This window comes from Culex quinquefasciatus, chromosome 3 (genome assembly GCF_015732765.1).
Source record: "Culex quinquefasciatus strain JHB chromosome 3, VPISU_Cqui_1.0_pri_paternal, whole genome shotgun sequence".
Classification (NCBI taxonomy): domain Eukaryota; kingdom Metazoa; phylum Arthropoda; class Insecta; order Diptera; family Culicidae; genus Culex; species Culex quinquefasciatus.
The window spans coordinates 134779533-134807026 of NC_051863.1; the positions used below are offsets into that span (position 1 = coordinate 134779533).

Consider the following 27494-nt stretch of genomic DNA (forward strand, 5'->3'; position numbering starts at 1 on the left):
GGCTTTCAACCAATATCAGACCAATAACAAATTTTGTTATAATAACATAAACTGTTATTAAACCCTTATGCAAAAATGGATTTTTCAAGAAGATTCCATAACACTTTCTGTTATTTTAACAAAATTTGGCATGAATTTTGTTATTACCGTCTGCCCGGCATACAAAAATAGTAAGTAAATTTTCGAAAATATGTGTGTCTTCGGTAAAATTAAAGGTATGAAAGTCAAGAGACTTATTCGAAAAAATAGGTACACGTTCATCATCTTTGCTTCACAAATGATTAATTATCCTAAAACCCGTTTTTATTTTTTTTATGTTTAAAGGGATCAAATTTTTGAATTAAGACTAACATTTCAAAAAAGAGTAATATTGAATATTTTGCTTTTTCGATATGTTAGTCTTGATTCCAAAACATTCAAAATATTTTTTTCGAAGAAATCATAAAATTTCACAAATGTTTCATTGTTTCAATTAAAAAATTGTAACCATTGGGCAATTTTTATGTTTTACTTCTCTAAGAATAAAAAAATTGAGTATTTTTTAAACTAAATCATTTAAGTGGCAAGGTATACCTTGAAAATGTGTACTTTATCAAAATTTCAAAAACAAACAAAAAAATACTTTTCGATTGCAAATGTGATTTTACATTAAATACTGAAATAAAATATATTTTGTGCAATTTTTTTTCTTCAAAAATCAAAACTCAGTGGAAATTAATTTTTCCGTATTTTTATGGCTCAAAAGATGCAGGTTTTTGTATTCTAAAACCTATAAAACAATCTCAAGAAATAAAAATATGGAAAATTATACTGATGTGACATTCTTTGCTCTTTCCTGTAAAAACAAATTCTAAAATTAAAATTCAAGCTCACAATTTTTGAGTATCCAAAATCAGTGTTTTGGAGCTCTTTCAAAAAGTATGTTTTGGTTTGTATGAACAAAATCATTATTTTTTTATATCCAACCAAACCATTGTGCATCATCAGAATCAGAAACAAGTCTCCATACAAATTTGGGGGCTTTTCACAGAGAAGTGTTATAAAACTTTTGAAAATCTGATTCGATTTTCTGATCGATTTGAAGTCTTCGGTAAAGATGTAGGTTATAATTAGGACTACTCAGAAAAATTTTAAGATTATATTTTTATACATGTTTTTGTAGACAAAATGTGACAGCTTTTGAATAATAGGGTATGACAGACGATTGTTATTTTGACCAAGTATTGATTTTCTAAAAAAGTCTTTTTTCAAGTATTGAAAATACACACTAAAAAAATAAATGGTACGTTTTTGAGTTATCCCAATTTTTAAGGTTAATTTATTTAAAAATATTTGAATTATTTGCCGTAAGATGGCTCTTATTTCACTAATAAAGATAAAAGTTACCCAAATACGTACACAATAAAAAAATGTGTAAATTTGGAAGATGTAAAATTGGAAAGTTTTTACTCTTCAATGATGCAATATTCTTCAATTTAGACTGAAAAAGTGGCAAATTTAAACATTTCTAGAGGTAAAATTACACAATTAAAAAAAGTACATTTTACAGTGTAATTATAATATAATACACCTTATGTTATATAAGCCACGTTGAGCCACTTTTTGCCAAACAAATAAATGATTTGTTAACAAAATTTTTATAAGTAAGAAAAAAATGCCTTACTTACACAGATAGAAATCCTGAAGCTAATCCGGTAACTCTATGCTGTTGAATTCATAATATTGAAATGTTTCCAATTTCGTCAAAAAAAATTTCCGATTTCTAACAACAATGTTGTCGATTTTGGAAACATTTTAATGTTGTCGATTTTGGAAACATTTTAATGTTTACGAGTTCGAAAACATATAGTTACCGGATATGCTTCCAAGATTTTTATCCGTGTACCAGTGTGCCGTAATAATTATCATTTGATAAAGGTGCTTGGTTTAAAAACTGTTTTAAATAGCATTTTGAAGCATATTACATAAAGTCTTTCAAATCACAATCATGATAATAATTTCCTTAACAGTATCTGATACAAATATCAGGTTTTAATGTTTTTTTAGTTTAAAAGTTGGTTTTGTCATTAGGAAAAAAAGATGAGATTCGGAAACTGTCAAAACATTTAAGATAGTTTCTGTCATAGTTTCTTTTTTAACTTTTCCACCGATCAATTCAACCCTTACCCAACGCAATTGTCTTCGACAGTCACTGCACTGGCAATGCGCTTCCCCGTCGGCGCAATCAGTTCCATCTGCCAGACTTACTTTATTTCCCCACTTCAATTAAATATCAATCGACATTTCCATTTATTGATCATGTCTCCAGCCGTAATGGCTGCAGGTCGCTGTCTCGTCGATTCTATAAACGTAATGTGTCTCCACTCTATGAGGCTTTGCGCTTGGCACTTGTTTTATTTGTCTACTAAAGTGTGGCATGCTGTTTACTTGCTATAGTATTTGCTCGTAGTGAGTGAGATTTCGTCATTTTTGAAATTTGAAATTGATACTTAAATTGCGTAACAATTTAGACTTTACTCGATGAGTTTCGACAAATAGTTTTAATTATAGTTTGAAATTGGAATTCCATTGGCGTGTGATGTGTACCTTCGTGACATAAACTGAGCGTTAATCTAACAACGCATACCGAACATTTACTGAATAAGCGTTGACACACGTGCCAGATGGGGTTTAAATTCTTCCACGCGCGCTCAGTAAGCTCACATAGCTTAGCGTAATCAATGCATCAAAACAAATTTCGCACTTGCGATCATCAAACAAAAAACAAACTTTTAAAGTCTTAAACTCGATTCGACTTTGACAAAGTCATATAAATCAAACCTTTTAATTCACCATCAGAGAGAAGTGTATCGTACGTTCTTGAACTCAATCAAACCCAACCAGTCGTCATCACTCGGAGGCTCGTCACGATCAACCCATTCCGCACTCCGCTGAGCCTTGACCGGACGACTTTGGTGGGTTTTTTTTTTCTGCTATGACCCGATCATTAAGTTGATCTTGCTGTTGAGAGCAAAAAAAAAACAGTGCATTCTTCAGATGAGAAGATTCTTGATGGTTCGCCGCAAAAAGTAATGAGAAATTGAGAAAAAAAAGCGGTGTTCATGGTCAAAAATGCACTTTCTGTTGCAACTTTAGGGTAGATTGGCAATTGTTGATCACAAGATTGGATAATTCAAGTCTGCTTTTTTACCCCGCAACCTGACTTAAGGTGATATCCGCGATCGATGTGAGGAGCAAGAGGCATGAAATGGAAATTTCCACTCTTGCTTTTGCTCTGATATGGCCGTGTGTGATGGTCACCTGAATGAGTTCACAACTACGTGTGCGCATGCGAAATTCATTGAAAGGGACACGAGACGGCATCCCAAGTCCGTATTTGACGGATGGAATCCCACTGGTCAACTTTGCCTGGGGCAGGAATGGAAATCATAAATTAAAAACAGCTTAGGCTAATAAAGTTAACAACTCGTAAAAATCATTACAATAATACTGATCGAAGAAATCAAAACGCTGATTCCCATCCCTGCTTAGCTCTGATAGATAGTTTTATTCTCCAGTCACTCGGTTAGTAACAATTACATGCACGCATGCACTTTTAAGCATATGCATGACCGACCGGTATGATAAGCTACGATAAACGAACCTGACATCTGCAGCTGGAGCTGCCGTATTGTCGTACTTTATCATGTTATATGAAGATCAATATTTACCTGGAATGAAAAAAGAAGATAAAATCAAGGTTAGGTTTAGTTTACTTCCTTAAGATATTTAAAAAGCTCGACATTTTCGAAGTGATGTCAGTAAATGCTTCAGCTTCGTCAAAGTATGATAGATTTGGGCTCCCTGAACACGCTCTGAACTTTAGTGAATTCTTTGCTAAATAAAATAAAATTGTAAATTCAATTCTAAATGTTATGGAATCATCTTAAGCAACCATGCGCACCCCCTTATTTTTGCTACCCCCTTTGATAAACGTGGGTGCGCATGGTTGCTTAAGAGCAAGTTTTTCACCGATGTGAAACAGGTCGTATCGAGGTGCTCCGATTTGGATGAAACTTTCAGGGTTTGTTTGTCTATACACGAAATGAACTCATGCCAAATATGAGCCCTCTACGACAAAGGGAAGTGGGGTAAAACGGGCATTGAATTTTGAGGTCCAAAACACATGAAAAATCTTAAAATTGCTCGCATTTCCGTAAAACTTCATCAATTCCAACTCTCTTAGATGCATTCAAAAGGTCTTTTGAAGCCCTTCAAAATGTGTTATAGACATCCAGGATTGGTTTAACTTTTTCTCATAGCTTTTGCAAATTACTGTAAAAAATGGATTTTTTTAAAACCTTAATAACTTTTGGCAACAGCCTCCAACACCCATATTCCCATAGGTCAAAAGATAGGTAATTTCATGGACTATAAGCATGCGGTATTAACTTTTTGGCCAATCGCAGTTTTTCTCATAGTTTTACGATTTTTCTAGAACAAACATTTTACAACGTTAGTTTTTGCCCTGTAGGCCAAGAAGATGGCACTTTTTGGTCTCAATTTTGTCATAATCGGAATCCTCAGAAAATTTTACATTATATTGAGTTGTTGTAATTTTGAATTTGATTGGAAAAAATGCCATTTAGAATTAATTAAAATATTATTTAGAATTTTGTCGGATTAGGGGTAAAACAAGTTTTCGCCTACTTGATACAGCATTTGACGTATTGATCATAGGGTAAATAAAATCTATTTCTTTTTTCAAAAATGTTTTATTTAATTATTTTTAAAATCAAAATTACAACTCCAATACTTCTAACTTACGTGAAATTGACCGAGGATTCCGAATATGACAAAATTGAGACCAAAAAGTGCCGTCTTCTTGGCCTACAGGGCAAAAACTAACGTTGTAAAATGTTTGTTCTAGAAAAATTGTAAAACTATGAGAAAAACTGCGATTGGCCAAAAAGTTAATACAGTAAGCTTATATTCCATGAAATTACCTATCTTTTGACCTATGGAAGTATGGGTGTTGGAGGCTGTTGCAAAAAGATATTAAGATTTTAAAAAAATCAATTTTTAACAGTAATTTGCAAAAGCTATGAGAAAAAGTTAAACCAATCCTGGATGTCTATAGCACATTTTGAAGGGCTTCAAAAGACCTTTTGAATGCATCTAAGAGAGTTGGAATTGATGAAGTTTTACGGAAATGCGAGCAATTTTAAGATTTTTCATGTGTTTTGGACCTCAAAATTCAATGCCCGTTTTACCCCACTTCCCTTTGTCGTAGAGGGCTCATATTTGGCATGAGTTCATTTCGTGTATAGACAAACAAACCCTGAAAGTTTCATCCAAATCGGAGCACCTCGATACGACCTCTAGAACAAACCGAGCAGAATCTACAAATACTGCCTCTTAAGATGATTCCATAACATTTAGAATTGAATTTACAATTTTATTTTATTTAGCAAAGAATTCACTAAAATTCAATTCTGTCGATTTTAGCACGTATATAGATGCTTAACTTGAAAAAAAAAAACGAAACTATTGGCACTACGCCCCCCGGGGCATGGCCTTCCTCTAACGTGGGATTTCTGCTCCAGCGCCTCTGACGAGACAGGAGAAACCGGGACCGACGTTTTACTTCACCATCCGATAGAAGCTCAGTGGATAAGGCGGGAATCGAACCCGCGTCTCATAGCATCATCGGGATCGGCAGCTTAACTTATTTATCCTTAATTTAATAACCTAAAAAATGACAAGATGTGTTATTTGTAATAGTTGCCAGGGTCAATATTCGAAACTATGAAAAAATTCCTGAAATCGTTTATCAGACTTTCGATTATTTCTGAAAATTCATCGAGAAAGTAAACTGAACATACTTCCTGACATTAAATTAAATTAGTAAACTATTAAAATTTTATTAGTAAGCTGCTGCTAACGTTCCTCAACGTTAGTTTACATCAGAGGTTAGGCCCTTTTCAAAAATTACCTTAGAATTGACATATCTAATCCACTTTTAGGCCAAATGACCAATCACATTTAAATATTATATTGAGCTTAAACTATAATTTGAAAATTTTGACGATTTACTTCTATGTATTCTTTCAAAGTACATAAACATATTTTTGAAAATTTATTATATTATATATTACACGGTTAAAAATGTTTCGCAATATCTGAACGATCTCAAAAACTCAAAAAGTCAATTTTGATTACACGTAACATAGTAAAAGCATGTCCCCTAATTAAGTTATTTGCAAAACAGATCCCTTGATCACATACAGAGCGGTGTTTAATTCTGCAACTTGGTAAACTTGGTTGGCTCTTCCATGCACGCGCTTGCAGGCTAGCATACACGTTACACAGCAAAGCTAGTATATCGTTACTAGGAAGTAAATACACGTTTAAGCGTGGCTCGCGTGGTTGAACTTGAACCGGACCACCAATACCAGGGCAGCAGCAAAATTTCGAGATGTTTCGAGTACACGATAAAAATAAGTGTGAATTGGAAGGTTTAATATTACCTCTTTTATGATGTAATATTACCTAAATTTAGACTGAACCAGTTGAATTATAACAGAAAACTGGTAATTTTACAAATATTTATATTGAAAATTTCACATTATTTCTAACACGAAAGATTAAATTATTTCTATATGTAATATTAGGATTTTTTTTACTTTGCAGGGTGTGTTTTTTTATGACAAGCTTGAACTGTGCATAACATTATACACTGTAAAAAAACATGTATGGTAATATTACATCTGCGAATGAGTACATTCTTTATGTCAGAAAAAAGTGTAACTTTACCTATAAAAGTGTGTAAATTGACCTCTTTACCAGTGAAATTCAATTTTACTGCTTTGGAGTCGCTTTTAAGAACTCAGTTTTATCTTAGTGTTTAATGTTATTTAGCTTATCGTAAAAAAATATACCATACATAGTAAAACAAATCATGGTAATATTACATCTAGGAATGAGTAAATTTTACATGTTAGAAAAAATATGTAATCTTACATCAGAAAAATTGTAATTTTTTCAGCTTTCTGTTGTAATTACACTTTTGCAGTCTGAGTTGATATTACATCATTAAAGAGGTAATAATAAACCTTCCAATTTTACAATTTACAAATTTACATCTTTTTTTACTGTGTACATTAAGAAAAAAACTGAGTATTGAGTACATAAAAGCGACTCCAAAAGAGTAAAATTACCAATAGATGCAAATAGAAATTGAAATAAAAAAATATTTTTTTTAACCGTTCCAAAAGAATATTAAGAAAAAGACGCCGTGCGGACTGACAAGTGCATGGTTATTAATTGGCCTTGAATTACGAAAGGTGTTTCAACTAGTCATAAAAAAGTTGCTTCGACTATATGGAAAGGATACTGGGTTTGTGGTGGTGGAGGGATTTTTAGTTGAAACATCTCGCTTGAACGGTTTTGATCATTTAGAGGGTCATTCAAATACGACGTTTAAGTTGACAAAAAAATACACAATTTGCATTCCTCACTGTAGAAAGGTTTTAGTTCTGTTGCAACGGAAAAACACAGGATTTTTTTTTCGCGTATCGGAACCCTGTTAATGAAACTTGACCATTTTTTGGATATGTTAGGGGAAATATACTCATTCCCATCACTTTTAAACGGCGGTGTCTGAATAATGCTCAACACTCCGGAGTGTTTCTTGAAATTTATTAAAACAAAGTACACAATTTGACTTTTATTAAATGTTATTCCTATTTGTTTTAATAGTATTTTACAAAACTACTTTCAAAGTCTATTTCCGTCTGACGAAAATGCTAACAAAGAGTAGCGTTTCCAGAGGAAGTCTTCTGGCATAACTGGCGAGCAACAAACTCTCCAATAGGTATATTTCCCCTATGTAAAATTTTTTTAGAAATCCGATAAACATATTTTTAGTTCATATTGGGCCCGATTATTGAAACTTTAAACTATTTTTCTATAAAAGCCCAACTTTATATTCACCTGTCGAGTGCAAACTGGAGCGATCGGTTGAACGGCGCGGGGTTATGATTTTTTTAAAGTGGTTTTTGAGAAAACTTACGCAAATTGTCATGTTTCGGACCGTCTTAATGGCCAAACAAAAAAAAAAAAAAAAGGAGTGTTATTTTGATTATTAATATAAATATAAAAAAAAATATGTCGGCAAAGGCCCGATCCGGTTATTGCTAAATAGCAGGCATTGAGATTTGTTACAACAGAACAGAACTGACAGCAAAACTTATTTAATGATAATGGGTTTAATCAGATAGATTTCTTCAGTAAATTGAAATGATTCCTCTCCGGTAAGTTAATTTATCATAACTACAAGTTAACGAAAAACTAATATATTTTAATTGCACACTATAGCTCAAAATGAAGTCTCGCCGTGGATTCGTCAAGTGTTTACTAGTTTTAATCACAATTTCTCTATTAAATGCGTGTTTACTGTACTCTTTAACGCAAATGTCCAGCGAAGTAACGTGTAACGTCACAAATTACCTAACGCTAGACAACAAAGCTAAATATTACTACGAAAAGGGCCACTCCAACAACACGGAAGTCTACGAACGCATATGTCCCGCCAATGGAGAACCGGTACAGCTGCTGATCCTGATCGCAACAGCTCCGGTAAACTACGCCAAACGAATGGCCATCCGCCTGACCTGGGGAGGTCATTACGGACTCCGGCGGGATGTTGCGGTAGGATTTATGCTGGGAAGAACCGAGAACCCGTTTATTGAGCGTTCCCTGAGGAATGAAAATCACCTTTATGGTGATATGATCAGGGGCACCTTTGTTGATCGACCCCGAAATGTCACGCTCAAGACGGTTTCGATGCTCGAGTGGACCCTTAAGTACTGCTCCAAGGTGAACTATCTGCTAAAGGCGAACGATGACGCTTTTATCAACGTTGAGAAGCTGTTGGAGTTTGTGGGGAGTCTGCTGCATGAGGAAAGGTCGATTTACGGACAACTGAATGTTTGTTCAAAGCCAATTCGGAGTGGGAAAACTAAAAATCAAGTCAGTTGGAAGGATTTCAGTGGTCCGTTTTATCCGCCATTTTTATCTGGTAATATTCCTAAAAGTTTTAGTCAACTTAAAAGTGAGAACATTTCTTTCACAGGAACCGCCTATCTTCTACCATCGGATGTAATTCCGGAGCTATACTACCAATCACTCAACACGTCCTTCTTCCGCCTCGAAGATGTCTTTCTAACCGGCATGGTTGCCGAAACGTTGGGCATTCGTCGAGTCGATGCCAAAGAGTTTAGAAGCGTTTGGATGCCATGGGTTTCACCCTGCAAACTAAGAAAGACGATCGCCCTCGAAGGTAAAGGCAAAAACCTTCAACTCTGGGAAAAGCTGTTACGTCCAGGTGTATGGTGTCAGTGATAGAACCAAAATAAGAACAAATACCCTCGATTCGTTATGAAATGCTCCTACAAAGATGTAAAATAAAACAAAAGCCCGAATCACAGGTTTCATCAGACTGAAAATATGATCACATGCAGAACGTCACGTAGTGTTGATAGCCGCTGGAAAGAAAGACGATGTCGAGTTGCCCCTGTCTCAACTGTTTCTTCGAATTTTTAGCACTAATTAAATTATGGTGCACGCGTCATTGTTGCGTCTCTCTCTTCGTCTCTCAAACATGACGCCATCACCAATCAAGCAAATTAATTTGATAAATTCAACGCTGCTGTTAAGAAGTGGGTGCGTCATATGTAGAGAGTTCTTTGAGTGATAAATAACAACAAAAACGTGTTTTTTTTCCAGCCACCCTAACTCGGCAAAGAGCACCCCAATGACAAACTAAAAACTAAAAACTAAAAACTAAAAACTAAAAACTAAAAACTAAAAACTAAAAACTAAAAACTAAAAACTAAAAACTAAAAACTAAAAACTAAAAACTAAAAACTAAAAACTAAAAACTAAAAACTAAAAACTAAAAACTAAAAACTAAAAACTAAAAACTAAAAACTAAAAACTAAAAACTAAAAACTAAAAACTAAAAACTAACAACTAACAACTAACAACTAACAATTCCAGAGTTTTTTTTGAAAAGGACCAATAAACCATTGTCTTTCATATGTTTATAGGACCTAATAAAAAAAAAACTCTAGAACTAACAACTAACAACTAACAACTAACAACTAACAACTAACAACTAACAACTAACAACTAACAACTAACAACTAACAACTAACAACTAACAACTAACAACTAACAACTAACAACTAACAACTAACAACTAACAACTAACAACTAACAACTAACAACTAACAACTAACAACTAACAACTAACAACTAACAACTAACAACTAACAACTAACAACTAACAACTAACAACTAACAACTAACAACTAACAACTAACAACTAACAACTAACAACTAACAACTAACAACTAACAACTAACAACTAACAACTAACAACTAACAACTAACAACTAACAACTAACAACTAACAACTAACAACTAACAACTAACAACTAACAACTAACAACTAAAAACTAAAGAGCGTATCTTGTCTAGTTTGTTTGTTAGTTTGTTTGTTTGTCGTAGTCTAATGTCTCCTTAACTATGACAAACAAACAAACACACACGCACTTTTGGCCGTTTGCCTGCATTTGTTTGCAGAAACGTCAGCCTGCATTCAATTTAAGTTGTTTGCGAGTTTCGGCAAACTGTCAAACACAAAATAGGCGAGAAGAATTTGTTTATTTGTTTGTCAAAGTCTAATACCTGCTTCACGTATTCCAAAAAGGGTAACTTTTTCATTTAGAGCTATTTTTTTATTGTAAAAGGACCGGCCCGTGGCTTAATGGCTACGGCTCCCGCCTCATAAGCGGAAGGTTCCGGGTTCGATTCCCGACCGGTCTCCTTGAAATTATTCGACTATAATTGAACTTTGAATATGAACAAAAAACGCATGGAATCAGGTGGGATTCGAACTCACACCTTTGGATTGGTAGTCAGATACTCTAGCCACTCGGCCACCGAGGGGTGGACACCCCTTGAGTGAATTAATCCGTAGTGGTGAAATAATGTCACAAGGTCATTTACTATATAATACAACAATCCCTTTCCCAACGATTCCCCTACACACACTACACACCATATTCTATAAATAACTCAAGGTGGTTGGTACGGTATGTCCTCACTTCTTCTTCTTCCCCTGATGATTCCATGAAATGTGGGTTCCGTTCATAGAATCTGTCTCTTGCGGTTAATGCAACGCAGTAGGCCGGGCCGCTTTAGTGAGTGTAATACATTTCGGGGGTTCTCGAAAGTACTGCAATCATTAATAATGACAAGAAAGAACTTGAGGCGTAATCTAACCATAAGTTCTTCCCGGATGCTTTCTTCGGACTGGCTGCGCTTGTGTTCGATTAGATTAGATTAGATAGAGCTATTTTTTTTATTGTAATATGTCGTGTTTTTGTATCTTTGCTGGGTTAGAGTGTATTAAAATTTTAAAAAGTTTAAAAGATTGTTTGATGTATGTCAAACGAGCTATAGCGAAAAAAAAAATATTGAAAAATATGGTCGTTGGAAAAATTTAAAGGGGTCGTACATTCCGTCCGTCCGAGATATTAAAAAATCGACCTCGGATTCGTGATCCGGGACCAAAATTACCTCTTAGGACAAAGTTCCACGAAAATCGTAGAGGGTTCGGGGCAACTTTTTTCGATTTCCAAATAAATATAAAATATAAATAAGTTTAAATCGAATGATCGAAGGTTAAAATAAAACTGTTTTATTTTTTAATATTTTTTTTATTTTTTTGATAACAGTTAAGCATAAATAAAGGAAGCAACGAATGTCTGCAAAAATGATCAATGATCTAATTTGTTTTGTTTCGAATGGCCAAGGATGCTAAATTAAATGACGCACACCGCTTGTCTCATGACGACTTCGACCCGTTGTCATCGCAAATTTCGTCCGAATGAATCGTCGTTTATTACCCTTCAATTTTCGTTTCCAAAGCGTCAACCAATCAACAGTTCCCGCCTTTTCAATGTTTGACGATTTCCACTCTGAATTAAGCAAATTGTTTGTTAACCTGTGTGCCATTTTTTAAACGAGTGTTTTGTCGTTTCGCGGGTCTAGCTAAGTTTCACGAAAATAAAAACAAATAAAGCCCCCTTTAGCATTGGCCCCAAATGATGACAATCATCTTCACGCTATACGCCTCGAATCGCCAGAATAGATACGCCAATAAATTTGAGTTAAGATGGGTGTTTACAGCGCCGCGCGAAACAATGGCTCAAACAGTTAATTTTCATAAGACATTTTTGCCCTCTAACCAAGAAAAGTGATGGCCAATCATGTGAGACGAGGTTGCTTTTTTTTATTTCAGTGTTGATTTTGTGTTCCGCTTGATTTATTTTCGGAACGGATTCTTCGCAAATTTTCATGTCCACCTTTTGAATGATGAAAGTGATGGCCGCCGGTTTAATTTGGATTTTGGTCTTGTGACAAAGTAATCCCAACACAACAATAAACACATTCAAATTTAACATGATTTTTGTAGGGTAAAACATTCCTAAATTTGCCACAATTATTTATCAGAAATCCCAAAGAAGATTTTCTTTTTTGTCCTTAATTTCAAAGTATACTCAGTTAGTTAGTTGAGTTAGTTCCACCCCTAGCAATCCCTTAAAACATGATCAAAGTCACGAGATCTCTTTACCCCGAGTTGCGGTTACATCCGTTCGTCAGATTCTCGACAGGTGTGTTCGCGTTAGTGTTGGTGCAGCAACTTCAAACAGGTAAGACCAGATCCCTGTCGCTCATACATCATTCATGAGTAAACTCAGCCAATTCCGATCGATTTTTGTATGTGAAACCTTTACACAAGAACAAAAAAACTCTAGTAAACAATCGTCTATATGCACACAACTCACACACACATATAAAATGGTTTGCGAAGTAGTGTAGTCGGTCAGAGAGACCTTCAAATTTTTGTACTCTGATGTGTGTTGTGTCTCTTTTTAGTAACAAACCACCCTCCTAGGTGTTCATTTTTATTACTAGGTATTTCTGGTCAATCAAAAGTTTGCGTGTCAACGGCCACGTAAAGGCCCGCGACCACGAAGGTGACAAGCCATAAAAAAAGTGCTGATGTCTCGAGCGAGTAATTGTGTTCTAGCTGGGTTGTAAAGGGATCCATTATTTGATAACCCAAAGTGTTCAATTGGGTACTAAAGCCCTATGTCAATTTTTATGTACAACGGTAAAAAACACGATTAAAAACCATTTATAATCAGTTTTTTTCATTTTAATGCAAAAAAAAAAAAAATTGACAAGACAACATTTTTTCGATGGATTAACTATGGTCCCCTTGGAACGAGCTGTCAAGTAGGAGCTTTTCTGTCAATAGGACCGCGAGAATAACTATTCAAAATTGATTTAAAAATCAATTTTAAACTCTTTGTGGTCGTACAAAGGGTCATTGTACTCAGAAAAATAAGCTTTATCGCTGTAAATAATAATATCAGCAATCTAAGCTTCATTTTATGACCCAATTGGCATATTTTAAAATAGTTATTTGAAGGATTAGAATATCGATGCTTCTCTGCTTTTTTTGTACTATAAAAACACAACATGTTTTCAATTATATTTTTTAAGATTATAATATTATGCATGTTTATCTCTACAGCTGTTATACTATGTTTTGAAATCCTATCTTCAAAGACAATATGTACTAATTAGTAAAGAATAGCTAAATATTTAAACTTCTCGTCGTTCTAACTAGATTTGTCAATTTGTAATAGGGACTGGACTTTAGTTTGTAAATAATCCAAGTTCTATTTGACAAAAAGGTACCATTTTTCATATTTTAAATTTTTGTATCGCGTTTGCAAAATATGTTGGTATGAAACCGCAACAGAGCCGTATTCACCTAAAATTTTGATGGAAAATTACACAGCAAAAAATCCGATGGTAAAATCGCATGCAAAAGCATGCACATCAATGCAATGCAATGCAATCCACTTTAACGACCCCCGGGTCTTTTGTGGGCTCTGTTGCAAGTTTTTGCTCATTTCTAGGCGTCCGAAGGTTATGTGTGGTGAGTCACCCAAAACCTCTTTTACGCAAATGGACCGACGTTTTACTTCCCCATCCGATAGAAGGCCAGAAGGATAAGGCGGGAATCGAACCCGCGCCCCATAGCAACTTAGGGATCGGCAGCCGAAGCCGCTAACCACCGCGCCACGAGGCCCTCCATGCACATCACCTTCGTCAAAAAAGACACTTAATATTACACGCTGCATGTACAATTTTTGTAAACACAAAAAAAAGTTGCAACCGACGGGATTCAAACCCAGCACCAGCAGTAAGGACTGGCGCCTTAACCCGCTCGGCCATCAGACCGATGAAGAATTGAAAGGATAAACGCATATATGAACTTGACATTTCGGTCAAGTAGGTTTCCCATACTGATGGGCTACATATTCCAGGGTGTAATATTACATAGAATTTCATAAAATAATGCAACATTTATTTTACACGCAGCAGGATTACTACTTTTTTGCTGTGATATTTTTTTAATTATTTTTGTATCGCGTTTGCAAAATATGTCGGTATGAAATCGCAACAGAGCCGTATTCACCTACAATTTTGAAAATTATAATGCAAAAATAAACCTACCAAAATAAAAAGAAAAGCGAATTGTTAGAATAGCCAAAAAGGATATAGTTGGACTAACAAAACCAGCTGGCAAGAAAAGGACAAAACAAACTAAACCAGTCAAGACAGGGTGAAAATAACCTAAAAATGACGAAATTTTAACCAGCTTGAAAATTTGAGTTTTAGGGACTCTTTTCCTTATAAGATGGGTTTTGGCCCCCTCTCCCTCCTCTCGTTACAAAATTTCAATACAAAATTCAAAAGTTTTGTATTTCGGTATCCTCATTTTACAAAGATTGTTAAAATATTTCTAAAAAGGTGCTTCTTTTTTCCCGACACCATATTTTTAGGATTTTTTGCTGAAAAGTTATTAGCTTCCGAAATAAAAAATAAATGGTTATTGAAATTACAAGCCAGAACCCTCGTACAGTTGATATGCAATAATTAGTTTCAAAAATCTTACGAAAGCAAAATTTTAAGCGAATTTTTTTTTGCGTCGAAAATTCATAAAAATTCAAATATCTTTCAATTAACCTAAACATGGTGTTGGACCGGTGTATAAAAAGGTCGAATTTGAAAAGGTCATAAGTCCTCTTAAATAATTCTGTTTACAAAAAATGTTCTTAAAATGAGCCTCAATGCATTAATATTGAAAAATGCATATAAAAAGGTGTTTTAAACTGATTTCAGCTATTTTCATTAAATTGGAGATGTTTTTTTATGTAAAAAAAAATACCCCTTGGTTTATGCAGACATTCAAGGGACATAATAAACTAAAAAAAAGAATAAAGAAATCAGTTTTTTATAGGATGTGTGTGTGTGTGCAACCAACCAAACGGGACCACGAGGTCGCTTCTTACAAATTGAGTTGTTTCCATGTATTTTTAGATCTACATTCTATACATGCAAATAACTCGCATAGGCATTTGGAAGGTGTTAGCTCTGCCGAGCTTCGGTGACCCATTTCTACGCTGGCTAGCCGAGCGCGAGGTACTTCTGCTTTATCGACAAGCCCCGCCCTGAAGAACGTTTGCACCAATCGGATTCAAACGTTATTTAGAACTTCCGAACCCTTGTCAAATGGACAAGGACCCAGCGCGTATATAGTTGGTAGGTACAGTATTCCTAATTCCAGTTATAGCTCACCAAGTCGCGATGGCCTAGTGGTTAGCATTTATGCTTACCAATCCAAAGGACGGGGGATCGAACCCCGACTCGAGTGACTTTGATTTTTCGTTCATGTTTCAGTTCAAGATTTATATTTCCTATACTTTCTCGTTGGGAGCAGATGGGAATCGAACCCAGGATCATTCGCTTACAAAGCGAACACCGTAACCAGTCAGCCACGGCCGCTTCCCAAGAAATCAGTTTTTTTATAGGATAGATTAAAAAAGGATATAAAACTAGCAAAACTTACTTTTTTTTTGGAACTAAGCAATTCTCTACCAAATCGTTTTGCCTTCCTCACTTTACTGAGGAAAGGCTATAAAATCACTCGAAAAACAACCTTTTTAGTTAGACCTCCTAGACCTACCTTCATTTCTAGAGTTTTTTTTGATTAGGTCCTATTAACATATGAAAGACAATAGTTTATTGGTCCTTTTCAAAAAAAACTCTGGATTTGTACATATCGACTCAGAATCACCAGCTGAGCAAATCGTCGCCATCGTGCTAACTTGTCGTACGTGCATTTTGGGCCAAATTGAGTTAAGAACGCCATTTTGTGCAGCTCACAATGCCTCACCTTTTGACCTTCACAGATCCCCAAAATTCGATTTCAATCCTGAGATATTCAACAAAAACCGAAAAAACTCCGTGCATTTTTGGCACTATATATATGAAAGTAGTTTCAATCTTGTCGTGCTATCTTGTCACTCCATGAAAATTGATGTAAGTGCGACAAAAGGCCAAAGGGATTTCAGGCCAGGAAAGTCAGGATGCGTTTGTCGCACGTACAAGCTAGACTACCGTAAACATTTGTAATTATAACTCGGGACTCCAGCAACCAACTTCAACCAAACTTCGGGACAATGCACAGAATGGTCAGCCAAACAAAACGTGTTTGTTATTGTTTACATTGCGTGCTCTAGTTTTCGTTTATTCAAGGTCAAACATTAAAACGCGTTTTTCTCGGAACGTCGATATGGCGGGTGCGACAAGATAGCACGACGACGTCGAAATGTCTGTGTGTTTGGCTGTATGTAGACATGTGTACCAAATCAATGTCACTGAAATATCTTGTCACATGCTCAACCGATTTTGACCGGAATGGTTTTAATCGATCCGTCTTAACGTTCCCTAAGTTGCTATTTGAATTCATGCAGTTTTCTCATGTATTTGAAAAGTTATGTTAAAAAAACTGTTTCATATTAAATTAAAATTATGGTAAAAAGGGTGGTTTTTTCATGAAACTCTCACATGTTATATATTTTTAGAAAGCATATGAGAAGACCTTTCTTGTGGATTAAGAATTTTCAAGATCTGACTTACCTATCTAAAATTACAAGCAGTTTAAAAAATGGTCTGAATTTACATAACCTCAAATGGTCCCGTCTGATTGCCACGAAAAAAACCTTGTAGAGGGATGCCATTTTCCTGAAAGGCGGTGTCTGTATAATCTTGACAAAAAGTCTGTATGAAGTCTGTTTTTTTTACTCGTCACTTATTTTTATTTGGACCTCGTAAGTGCTGCGATCACGTTAGGGGAGATCCATAAACCATGTGGATACTTTAGGGGATTGTAATCACTCTATAAATGAGAGGAAGGCACCAACCATCTAAAGGTGGATTAAGTTACGTTTTTTTTAGAATTTTAATTTTTGTATTGTTTAATCCGACTGAAACTTTTTTGGTGCCTTCGGTATGCCCAAAGAAGCCATTTTGCATCATTAGTGTCCGTATAATTTTTCATACAAATTTGGCAGCTGTCCATACAAAAATGATGTATGAAAATTCAAAAATCTGTATCTTTTGAAGGATATTTTTGATCGATTTGGTGTCTTCGGCAAAGTTGTAGGTATGGATACGGACTACACTGAAAAAAATCATACACGGAAAAAAATATTTTGGTTATTTTTTATTTAACTTTTTGTCACTTAAACTTGATTTGCATAAAAACACTATTTTAATTTTTTTTTTATATGTTTTAGAGGACATCAAATGCCAACTTTTCAGACATTTCCAAATTGTGCAATAAATCTTTGACCGAGTTCTGATTTTTTGAATAAATACCACACATAAGGCTAAGTGTTAAGTTTTCGCGAAAAAGCTTGATTTCCTCCTGATTTCTAAGTACTGGATGTTGTAGGCTTATCTGAAATATCACACGATTTTGAACCTGACTGCATCAAAAATGCTTGCATGAGATTTAAAAAAAAGTGTCCACGTGGTTTATGGATGGTCCCTTACGATCAAATTACAAAAAAAGGAGTGGAAATAATGTCAAAAAATAGTTTGGAAGTTATGCTATTTATTTGAAAGAACTGATCACAGAAAATGCGGAGTTGATAAAAAAGTCTGATTATTTCCGAACATGAGCCAGTTTTTCTAGATTTTGCTCGGCTTGTTCAGAGGTCGTACCGAGGTGCGCCGATTAAGATGAAACATTCAGCGATGTTTGTCTATACATGAGATGAACTTATGTCAAGCATGAGCCCTCTACGATAAAGGGAAGTGGGGTAAAACGAGCACTGAAGTTTGAGGTTAAAAAAACATAAATAGTAATAAATTAGCTCGTTTTTTCGTGAAACTGGAAGAAATCCAATTCTCTTTGATATTTTTAAAGCCCTAAAAATATCTCCCAATCAGCTGTTTTTTTTTTCAAGAATTTATGTACAAAAAATTTACAGTAAGTAAAATTTTATTCCCACCAATAATTGCAACTCCGTCAAAAACAGGTTCCCAGCACCCAATTAGTCAAGTGTGGACTTTGTCCCCGTCCTTCAAGTCTGGTGGATACCCGATACCCTGGAATTGTGTCGACTAATCAAACCCAATCGACTGCCGGGCGACTAAGCCGAGTGAAGTGGCAGTTTGTCGAATCGTCGAGGGGTTTGTCACACCGCACACACCCACCTACTCACGTGACGGCAGCTCTGACTTCAGACGGTAATTTCCCAACGTATGACCACAGAATAACACAGAGCGAGCAGTCCGAAGAAATGTCATTTTATTTTTTGGCTCCATAAGGTTTGCTGGTAGCAGGCGTGCGATGTACCTGCGATGTACCACAAAGTGGAACCAAAAATCAAATGGCAGTAGTGACTCTGTCTTACTCTGTGGTCTGACGCAGGTTACATCATTTTTCGAATCTTCCAAAATATCTTGCTATAGAAGCGTAGCGTTCGAAGTGTAAGTTGTGCAGACTTCTACGAACTCCACGTTCTCTTTCTGTCTTTTAAGCGTCGTGGTGGTGTACCCGGTAATACCAGGAACACCCCCCTATGCGATGTGCTGAGGTTGTGTCGGCGCGGAAGTACGGTGAACTGCCACGAGGTGGTGCGCCGTGGTTCACCTTGTATAGTCACACATAGCTTGGTGCATTTGTCTGAGGTAGCAAGTGGCGGCGCGGAACCGAGGGGATTCCGAGTTCAAGTCCGATGTCTACACCGTTCTAAGTGTTGGTTCAGCTTGTTGGTGTGTGCGTGTTTCGGAGGCTCGACCCAAGCTAAACCGGTATGCGTGGTCGGGGCGATTCGTTGGGGGCTCGTCTCTGTCTGCGCTATTGATGACGCAGTCCCGGCTGTACTTTTCATCAGATTTTCGCCAAGCGCGCGCGCGCAAATTCGTTCATTGGTGTTTGCCCTCGAAAAATGTAAACGTTGACTAAATGTTTACATAATTCAGCAGCTGCGGCAAAGATAAAGCCAGGTTCACCGGCGCGGCGATCGCCGTTGACCGTACACCGACAAAGTGTACAGCCGATTGCCAAGAGCTGCGCCGTGGGGATGTTCAAAGATCAACGGGGAGTTCAAAGTCAACGGCATGAAGAGGCAAAAATTCCAACTCAAACACGAGCATTTTTCTGCTGACGTCCTCAAAGTATTTCTAAAAGCATTGACGAGGCATATCGATTCATCGACGCGAAAGAGATAAGGCGAGTTGGCAATTTCGCGAAATTGTGCCGCTCACAGGTGAACGATGAGCGTCCGAGTAAATACGTGGCTTGTCAGCGACCGTGTTTGACGACGACGACAAAGTATCGTTATAGAGGTGTGCAATTATTAATTGACGACCACGAGCAGCGAATGAAGGGTCGTTAGCTCAGCTGATTCGTGGCTGGCTCGGGCTTGACTACATACTTTTGCGAGCGTTATAAAGTCGATCGAATTTCACACAGGTGAATTGAAAAGTGGCTTGGTTAAAAATAGAACCTGTACCTTTGATATGTTGTAGACTGCTTCCGTGGACAGAATTTCGAGTATTTGATGGCCATGTCAAATTGATTAATTGGATTTTATATCTCGGAATGATGGAGGTAAGTCGGCCAAGTTAGTTAACACGGCCATTCTCTTGTTTTATACTTAAACATAAAGTGATTTTTTCAACTAATCAACGATAAGGTTACTTATGCTGACCAATACACTACTTTTTCCTTAACTTAAGGCCGTTGCAAATAAATAATAAAAAAAAAACTTCAAAATTGTAATAAAAATAAAAGTCTAATCAACTTAAAACAATCTAGAATGCATTTAGCATGTTTGGGTTCGTTTAAAATATTTAACCAGACGGGACAAGAAAAAAATTGTCCCTCTTGCCCCATATGCTCGTCTTACCTCACTTTCCTGCACCACATAAAAAAACCTTCAATACTTAGATATTGAGGAAACTAATCAATGCAAAACAATCGGACATGTGTAAAAAGCATTTGGCTCGTAATTTCAATTTTCATACCTTTTTGCGTGTTTCGGACTTCGGATAAGCGAGCCTGATCTATATGTTTTTTTCCAATCTGTGGTCTCAAAGTTAAAAATTTGCAAAAAATCAAAAAGTATCATATTTTATTAAGCCTCTACAACTAGAGGGTGACGATTATCGAGATTTTCAATTTCCCGGTCAACATTTACTCATTGATACTCAAAGGTGAAGTTTGTATGGAAGAAATCAAAAAAATGTAAATATTCTCAAAAGTGACATTCTCATTGTAAATTTAATGCTCTACAACTTTGTAGAACATTCCAAAACTGTAAAACTCGATCTTGAAAAGTTATTAGCGATTTAAAAAAGTCTTTTTTGTATAAACAACTTTTTTTTCACCAACTTTAGGCTCGAGTATCAATGGGTTAATCTCAAAAGATTGGCAAAGATAACCCAAAGAATCGTTTTTCGCTTGTGGAGCAGGGGGTAATTTTTTCTGGGCACCCTACTCACCACACATAATCTTCGGACTCCTAGAATCCTAGAAATGAGCAGAAACTTGCAACAGAGACCACAAAAGATCCGAGGGTCGTTAAAGTGGATTGCTTTGTCAAACTTTGTTTTTTAAAGAACTACTCATGTTTGAAAGAATGGAAAAATTCACCAAAATATTATGACAATCAAGAATAGGTTGTTTTTTTTTATAAAAATAAACTTTCAAAATATTTTAGAAGTCGAACTTTTTTCGAAGAACTGCTCATGTTTGAAAGAATGGGATAACTCACAATATTATTACAAAATATTATTACAGAAACTAATAGTTTTTAGAGAATGGAAAACTTTTCAAAAAGTTGTTAGGAAAAAAATCTGTTTATTTGGAAAAATTGATCATTACTAAAAGGATTGCTTCGACCGTATTTCGACCATTCATTCGACCGTATTTCGACCTTTTGGCATTCGACCTGCGACAAAAGGTGTCCTTCGACCTTTTGTCGCACATCCATTTTTATCGGAAGGATTAGTTATTTTGCAAGCGAATGAACGTCATGATTCGAATTCGCGGACGCTTCGAAACCCGGACACTTCATCTTGTTTTATCAATTATTTGAATATAAGTTTGCATAATAATTGTCAAAACTGTGTTATTTGATGAATTCTAACATCAACTTTCATTTCAAATTAGTTTTGGCGCTGTAGTAAATGTCAAATCAATAAAATAAAAATATGAGCTAACCAAAAATTGTGAAACATTTCACTGAAATATTTCATAGGCGTTTGAAGCACCAGGAAGGCAAAGCAGAAATTTGTGGTTCTGATTTCCTTAAATTCTAGCAATTTTTTTATACAAAATATCGATTGTTTTGATGTTAACAGCTTATTTAAGGCCTAAAAAATGCCATTCACTAAAATTTCAGTTCAAATTTGTGCGATTCGTAAGCAAAAACGAGTGTCAGTAATTCGAATCAAAAGTGTCCGGATTTCGATTTCAGTGTCCGGGTTTCGAAGCACAACAAGTCATTTTAATTTAAAAATTCTGATGAAAAATGGTTAGAAAAGACATATTTTGCAAGCATTTTCTTAAAATTGACTGTTTATACCACATCATACTGAAATTTCTACAGGTGTCCGGATTTCTAATCATGACGCTATTTGCACTTGATAGTTTGACAGCTTTGGACTACCAAATCACACAAAATTGTCCCGAAACTGCCGTGAAACTCTGTCCTTAGAGTTAATTTTGGTCCCTGATCACGAATTCGAGGTCTATCTCGTGACGGTGATGCTGTACGACCTCTTTCATTATTTTTTTTGTATTCTAAAAATGACATGTTTTCACTAATTTTCAACTCAAAATGGTGATGAGATAGAAATTTGATGCCAAAAGGATTTTATGTAACACTGGACAGCCGATCGATGGCGTACTCGTATAATTTAGAAAATCATCAAATAAAAAAAATCGTCTGACATGTCATTTTATGGGAAATTCAGGGTGGTTTTTTTTATTAGGAGCAAACATTTTTCTTTTTTAATTTTGTGTTTTTGTAACTTTGCAGGGTTATGGTTTAAGTTCTACGAGGTCGGAAATGACCGTCTTTTGACAAGTTTTTTTTCCGTGAAATCGCGATAACTCATAATGGTTACAAGTGAATTCCATACTTATAAACATCAAAATTTGTGTTATTGTCTGCCCCCTAACTTTGTACAACATTAGTGTTACATTCTTAAAAGTAACCCTGATTTTTTTTTTTTTAAAGATGCCATCCAAAAAAGGTTTTTGAGCTTGAAAACTTCATAGTTTTAGCTGCATCAAATCGTTTTGCCGAAATTGAAATGCCACTTAAAGTGTTGATTATAACGAGCACACAATCTTCTTACGCAATCGTTGTTTATAAAAACAGAAAACAGAGAATTTTGTTGCTCAATTCAAGTCCTCAGTTGCGGATGGCGCCTAACTGATCAGCACGTTGCCAAACTGCAGTTTTCGCTGCAGTCGAATGTGCCAATGTGGAAGCAGATCAACTTCGAACTTTGCACGATGAACTAAGAAGTAGTTTTCGTTTGAAACAAGTTTTAGTATTTTATAGAGTTAATGAATTTCATGTAACACACTTTAAAAATATTCAGCATTTTTGCTTCCAACTAATTCTCATGCTTGAGTATTTCAAGCCGGTACCGGTGCCACTTTGCCGAAGATATCTGACTGATTGCCATGCTATTCCGGCACCAGTTGCACCAGTTCCATAGACTCGAAGAAGAAAAAGATACTGAAGGTCGTTTCTCTAGGTCTGCAGTCGCGGAGCATCGGGCGTTCACGACGTTCATCAGGTTGAACTTTTTCGTTCTTCTACCCACTGTCCATCCGATACTTGTTGCACCTGTATTCGTACGGATCAACTCCGCGGCCAAACCGGCTCAGGTAAGAGCAAAAGAGAGGAAAATCCGTTGGAAAATTCCACTTTGCACAACACCAACACCACCGTCGTCTTCGTTGATCCGTTTGCGAACGTTCCAGAACTCGCAGCGTGTTGGGGGCTCGACCCGTCCCAAAAGAAGTCACTATGCTACCGGGTCATCACGGTGCGGCGTTTGGACTTTGAATGAGGGGTTCTCGATGCTCCGCGAGTTGCAACCGGTCACACCTTCGTCCGCGGAGTTGTATTGGTTCTCGCGGCCTGTTTCAATGTGTGCTGGTCGGTTTGTTTATTATAGGCTCGCGACTTCGCGCGCTCGTTCGTTCGGCGCTCGTCGGTCGGATATACGAGAGACTATTTAAAGCTCTTGATGAACCTCGCAGCAGATATTTCATGAACGGAACGGCAAACGTGTAGGATAACCGCGCGCGAGGACAGAGTTAAAATCGCGGCGCGAATTTTAGATATTTTTTCCGCGAAGATCGAATACGTAACTTTTTGATTTGTTTGGAAACATTCGGTTTTGATGACCTTTGGCGATTTTTGTTGGGGGTGGGTCAATCCGAAAATGTGACAGTGTTAATATTTTGAGAAAATAGTGAAATACATTTGTCGCAACCGACAATCAAACCCAAAAAAGAAGTGAAGTCAAAGCCTTCAAGTGCCTTTCAAGAAATCGTGCCTGATTTGTGCGCAAAAAAAAACGCAAACGCCAGATATAACTAGTGACCAAACGTGTTTAACAAAAAAAGTGAAAACTCAACAGTAAATAAGTCGAGCACACAAAGCTTGAGCACGTGAGGAATCGAGTATCACACATTACGGAATACTGAACAACAGAAAAAAAAACCCGGTGACCTCCGGTAATTTATAACAACATCGGCTCGTGTAACCTGTAACGGTGCCGCAGCAGCAGCAGTAAAAATGAGCTCCAACAGGCAGGGCGGTCCCGTGGGCCGCATAGTGGACAAAATCAAACGAACGATGACCAACGATGGGGTAAGTGTTCATCCGGAATCAGGACTTCAGCTTCCAATGGCCAAGGTGAAGTGATCCAGCTCTCAAGTTCAATGTTCAACAGACTGTTACGTGTGAAGTTATGCACGCGAGGTGTCGACTGTGTCGGCGAATTCCTGAATGATTTGGCGGGAGACCGAAATAGTTCGGCTGTCGAAAATCCGCGTGACGGAATCGACAAGTGTCACATGGACCGGATGAGGGAGGGAGAACAGGGTGTGGACACTTCGAAATTTGGCGGGAAATTTGATATTTTGAAAAAAAAAAATAGTTTTGAATTCAGATCTTAGTGGGGATTGGCAAACACAAAATTTTGCAGAAAACAATAGCTTGAATAAATCAAGATATTTAACGGTGCACGTCAACCAGGGCTTTTGCACCAGGAATTTTGTTACAGACATTTTAGTATCTTCAAAAAAACGGGAACTATCGATATGATTTTTTTTATATTTACAACAAAGTTTGACTATTTTCAATCAGATTATTGCAGGATTTGGTCTGTAAATTTTACAATTTTGGAATAAGAAGAAAACAACTTCCTCGGTAGCTGTGCACCCTTAATAATTATAAAAACAGGTTTTTGGCAACATTACATTTATTCTGCCAAAATCCAAAAATTTTCGATTGGATTATTTTTAGTAAAAATAATTTCATATTTTTGTGGAAATCATCCATTAATAACGTAAACCCTTCAGGATGATGGGCAAATGTTCAGATACCATGCATAAATCACGTAATGAACGAAAAAGTCGTTTTTTATTTACTGGCAGAAATTATGTAAATGTAATTTTTTTTTAATAACAATTCACTTAATGGGTAAAGATTATGTTTTTTGATATATTAAGGTAATTATTATGAATTAAATGGGGATTTTTGTTTCGCCAGAAAAAAAATCAGGGCGTTACGTCATTATTGAGTGGCATCAAGTTTTTTTTTACTAAAACGTTTTATGCTTTGAGTATGGATTAATAAAATTATTCTAAATGTTTTAGGAGACTTAGATATATCAAAAATGTTGCGATGTTACCAAAATCGGGCAATTTAAAAAAAAAATGGATAAAACTTTATTCAAACATTTTGACTGTCCAATAAATCAAAAAGAAGATTTTCAAGAACACAAAATATGACCAAAAATCGATATTTTGACACTTCGGCTAAATTCTGTGGACAGATTTAGATTCAATGGGCAAAATTACATACAAGTGGACATTTTTTTTAATTTCGTTAGGGTGGTCCCATGCACATTTCACATTTTCGAGTTTAACTGAAAATGCCTCTGAGATTTTTCAGCGTTTGAAGTGCAATATCTCTACTTTCGACTGCAACCTGGAGCTTCAATTTAGGATTGCGCTTTATCGAGATATTTGAGTTTTAAAATTGCATCTATTTTATTTTAAAACAGCTGTTACTTTTGACCCAAATCAATTTTTCAAAAAATAATATGTTTGTTTTTTAAGGCCCTAAAAGGACCCCCAACGAAATTGATTTTTGTAGGTTTGCTCAAATTCTTTCTCTAAATTTGGCCGTAGCAGGCGAAGATAGCGAGATAAAATGTTGGTGTCTTCGACAAAGCGTGATTGGCGAACCCAACCTCTTTCTAGAAAACAAAAAAAAAATACAAATTTACTCCTGAAAAGTTAGAATTTTCAAAACACCCTAATCGTGAACCACCCTAATTTTCAATCATGCCAAAAGTTGCAAGGCATTTTTTTCGGAAAATTATTTTTTTACTTGATTTTGCGATTTGGACAACTGTGCAATGATAAACAAATAATACATGGAGCGAAAATTTGACATTTAGTTTTGGTTGTTTTTTTTGACAATTGGTTTCAATTTATCAATTTACAAAAATACGGCAAAAATAATGGAAAATCGTTCTGTTCAGTCAACATTTTTTCAAATTTAAATGATCTAAAAACAATATTTTCGGAATTAGGCCGTTGCAAATATTTTTTGAAGTTTATGTCCTCGGCTCTGACCAAGTCAAGAGGGGGGGGGGGAGGTGCAAAAAAATATAAAAAATGAAATAACAAGCCTAGGTTTCAACATTTGGATAAAAAAAGTGTTTCAAAATGCATTTTACACGCTTCCAATTGCTTTCCAATCATTAGTTTTCAAAATATCGATAAATTGACGGATTTTTTTTTTGCAAAAAAAAAAACAGCTCCTGAGTCACCACCCTGGTAACGTGACGCTCCGGCGTGTAGCCGAAGATCCGCCCGGCCGGCCCCATCGGGACCGGGACAGTGTCGCCGTGGCGAGACGGCAGCCATTTGACTTTCAAGCGAAAAGGTCATCCCAGCTGGTGCTGTTCCCAGAAGACCAAAGTTAGCAGGACCCGACCCGAACACGATTCTTGCGCTGTTTTACGTCAGAATTGGCGAAGCGCGCGATTTTTTTTCTTCTCTTTCGCGTCAATACGTCACCGGTGTGGCCACGTTGCTGTCAATCAGAATGGGAACCGCTCACTTGACTGGGCGGAGTGGGCGGCGAACCCGCGTTGGTTAAAATTAGAAAACATTCCGCCGTGAGAGTAAGAGTTTTACGATGATGGATTAGGGCAAAACAATTTTTTTTTTTTTGCGCAAATTAAGGTCAAGCTTAAGTGTGTGTGGACTTTCCGTTGGATGTTTTGGTAATACGATGTGCCTTCGAAAAAAAAATCGCTTCGCATCATCTCAGAATCTCAGAAAGATCAACAAATTTAATTTGTCGTCAACTTTTTGCAATTTAAATTTGCGTCGATTGACGCGCGCGAGTGGACAGCGCAACCTGTAGAGTACGATCCAACGCGGCCCAGCGTCGAAAAATGCAAATCATCGCGAATGTTGACGCATTCGCGTTTCTGTACATACAGGAAAGTTACAGACGGATTTGTTGTATCTTGAGAAAGGACTGTATTTTGGCTTTTGAAAAAAAAAAAATACTTGCAAAGTTTCGTAAAAAAATGTATTTTTTTTTTATCAGGAGAATGAAGTGTTCAAATAATTTAAAGTCAATAATTTCAATGGACATTTTCTAAATACGACAATCCAGACTCGATTATCCAAAGACCTCGGGAAAATTTTAGTACGGACGATCTGG

The 27494-nt window shown here is 36.3% G+C and overlaps 2 protein-coding genes across 2 annotated transcripts in view; one reads left to right on the forward strand and one right to left on the reverse strand.

Annotated features, from left to right (window-relative positions):
• LOC6036207 (RING-box protein 2) overlaps nt 1-27494 on the reverse strand; it is a 96468-nt gene that overhangs the window by 38484 nt on the left and 30490 nt on the right. The gene's annotated exons all lie outside the window — the stretch shown is intronic.
• The window catches only part of LOC6036204 (facilitated trehalose transporter Tret1), a 30681-nt gene continuing 26970 nt past the window's right edge, over nt 23784-27494 (forward strand). The window contains exon 1 of the mRNA XM_038264092.1: nt 23784-24392. Coding sequence (XP_038120020.1) covers nt 24318-24392 — 75 coding nt within the window. The 5' untranslated portion in view covers nt 23784-24317. The remainder of the gene's footprint in view (nt 24393-27494) is intronic.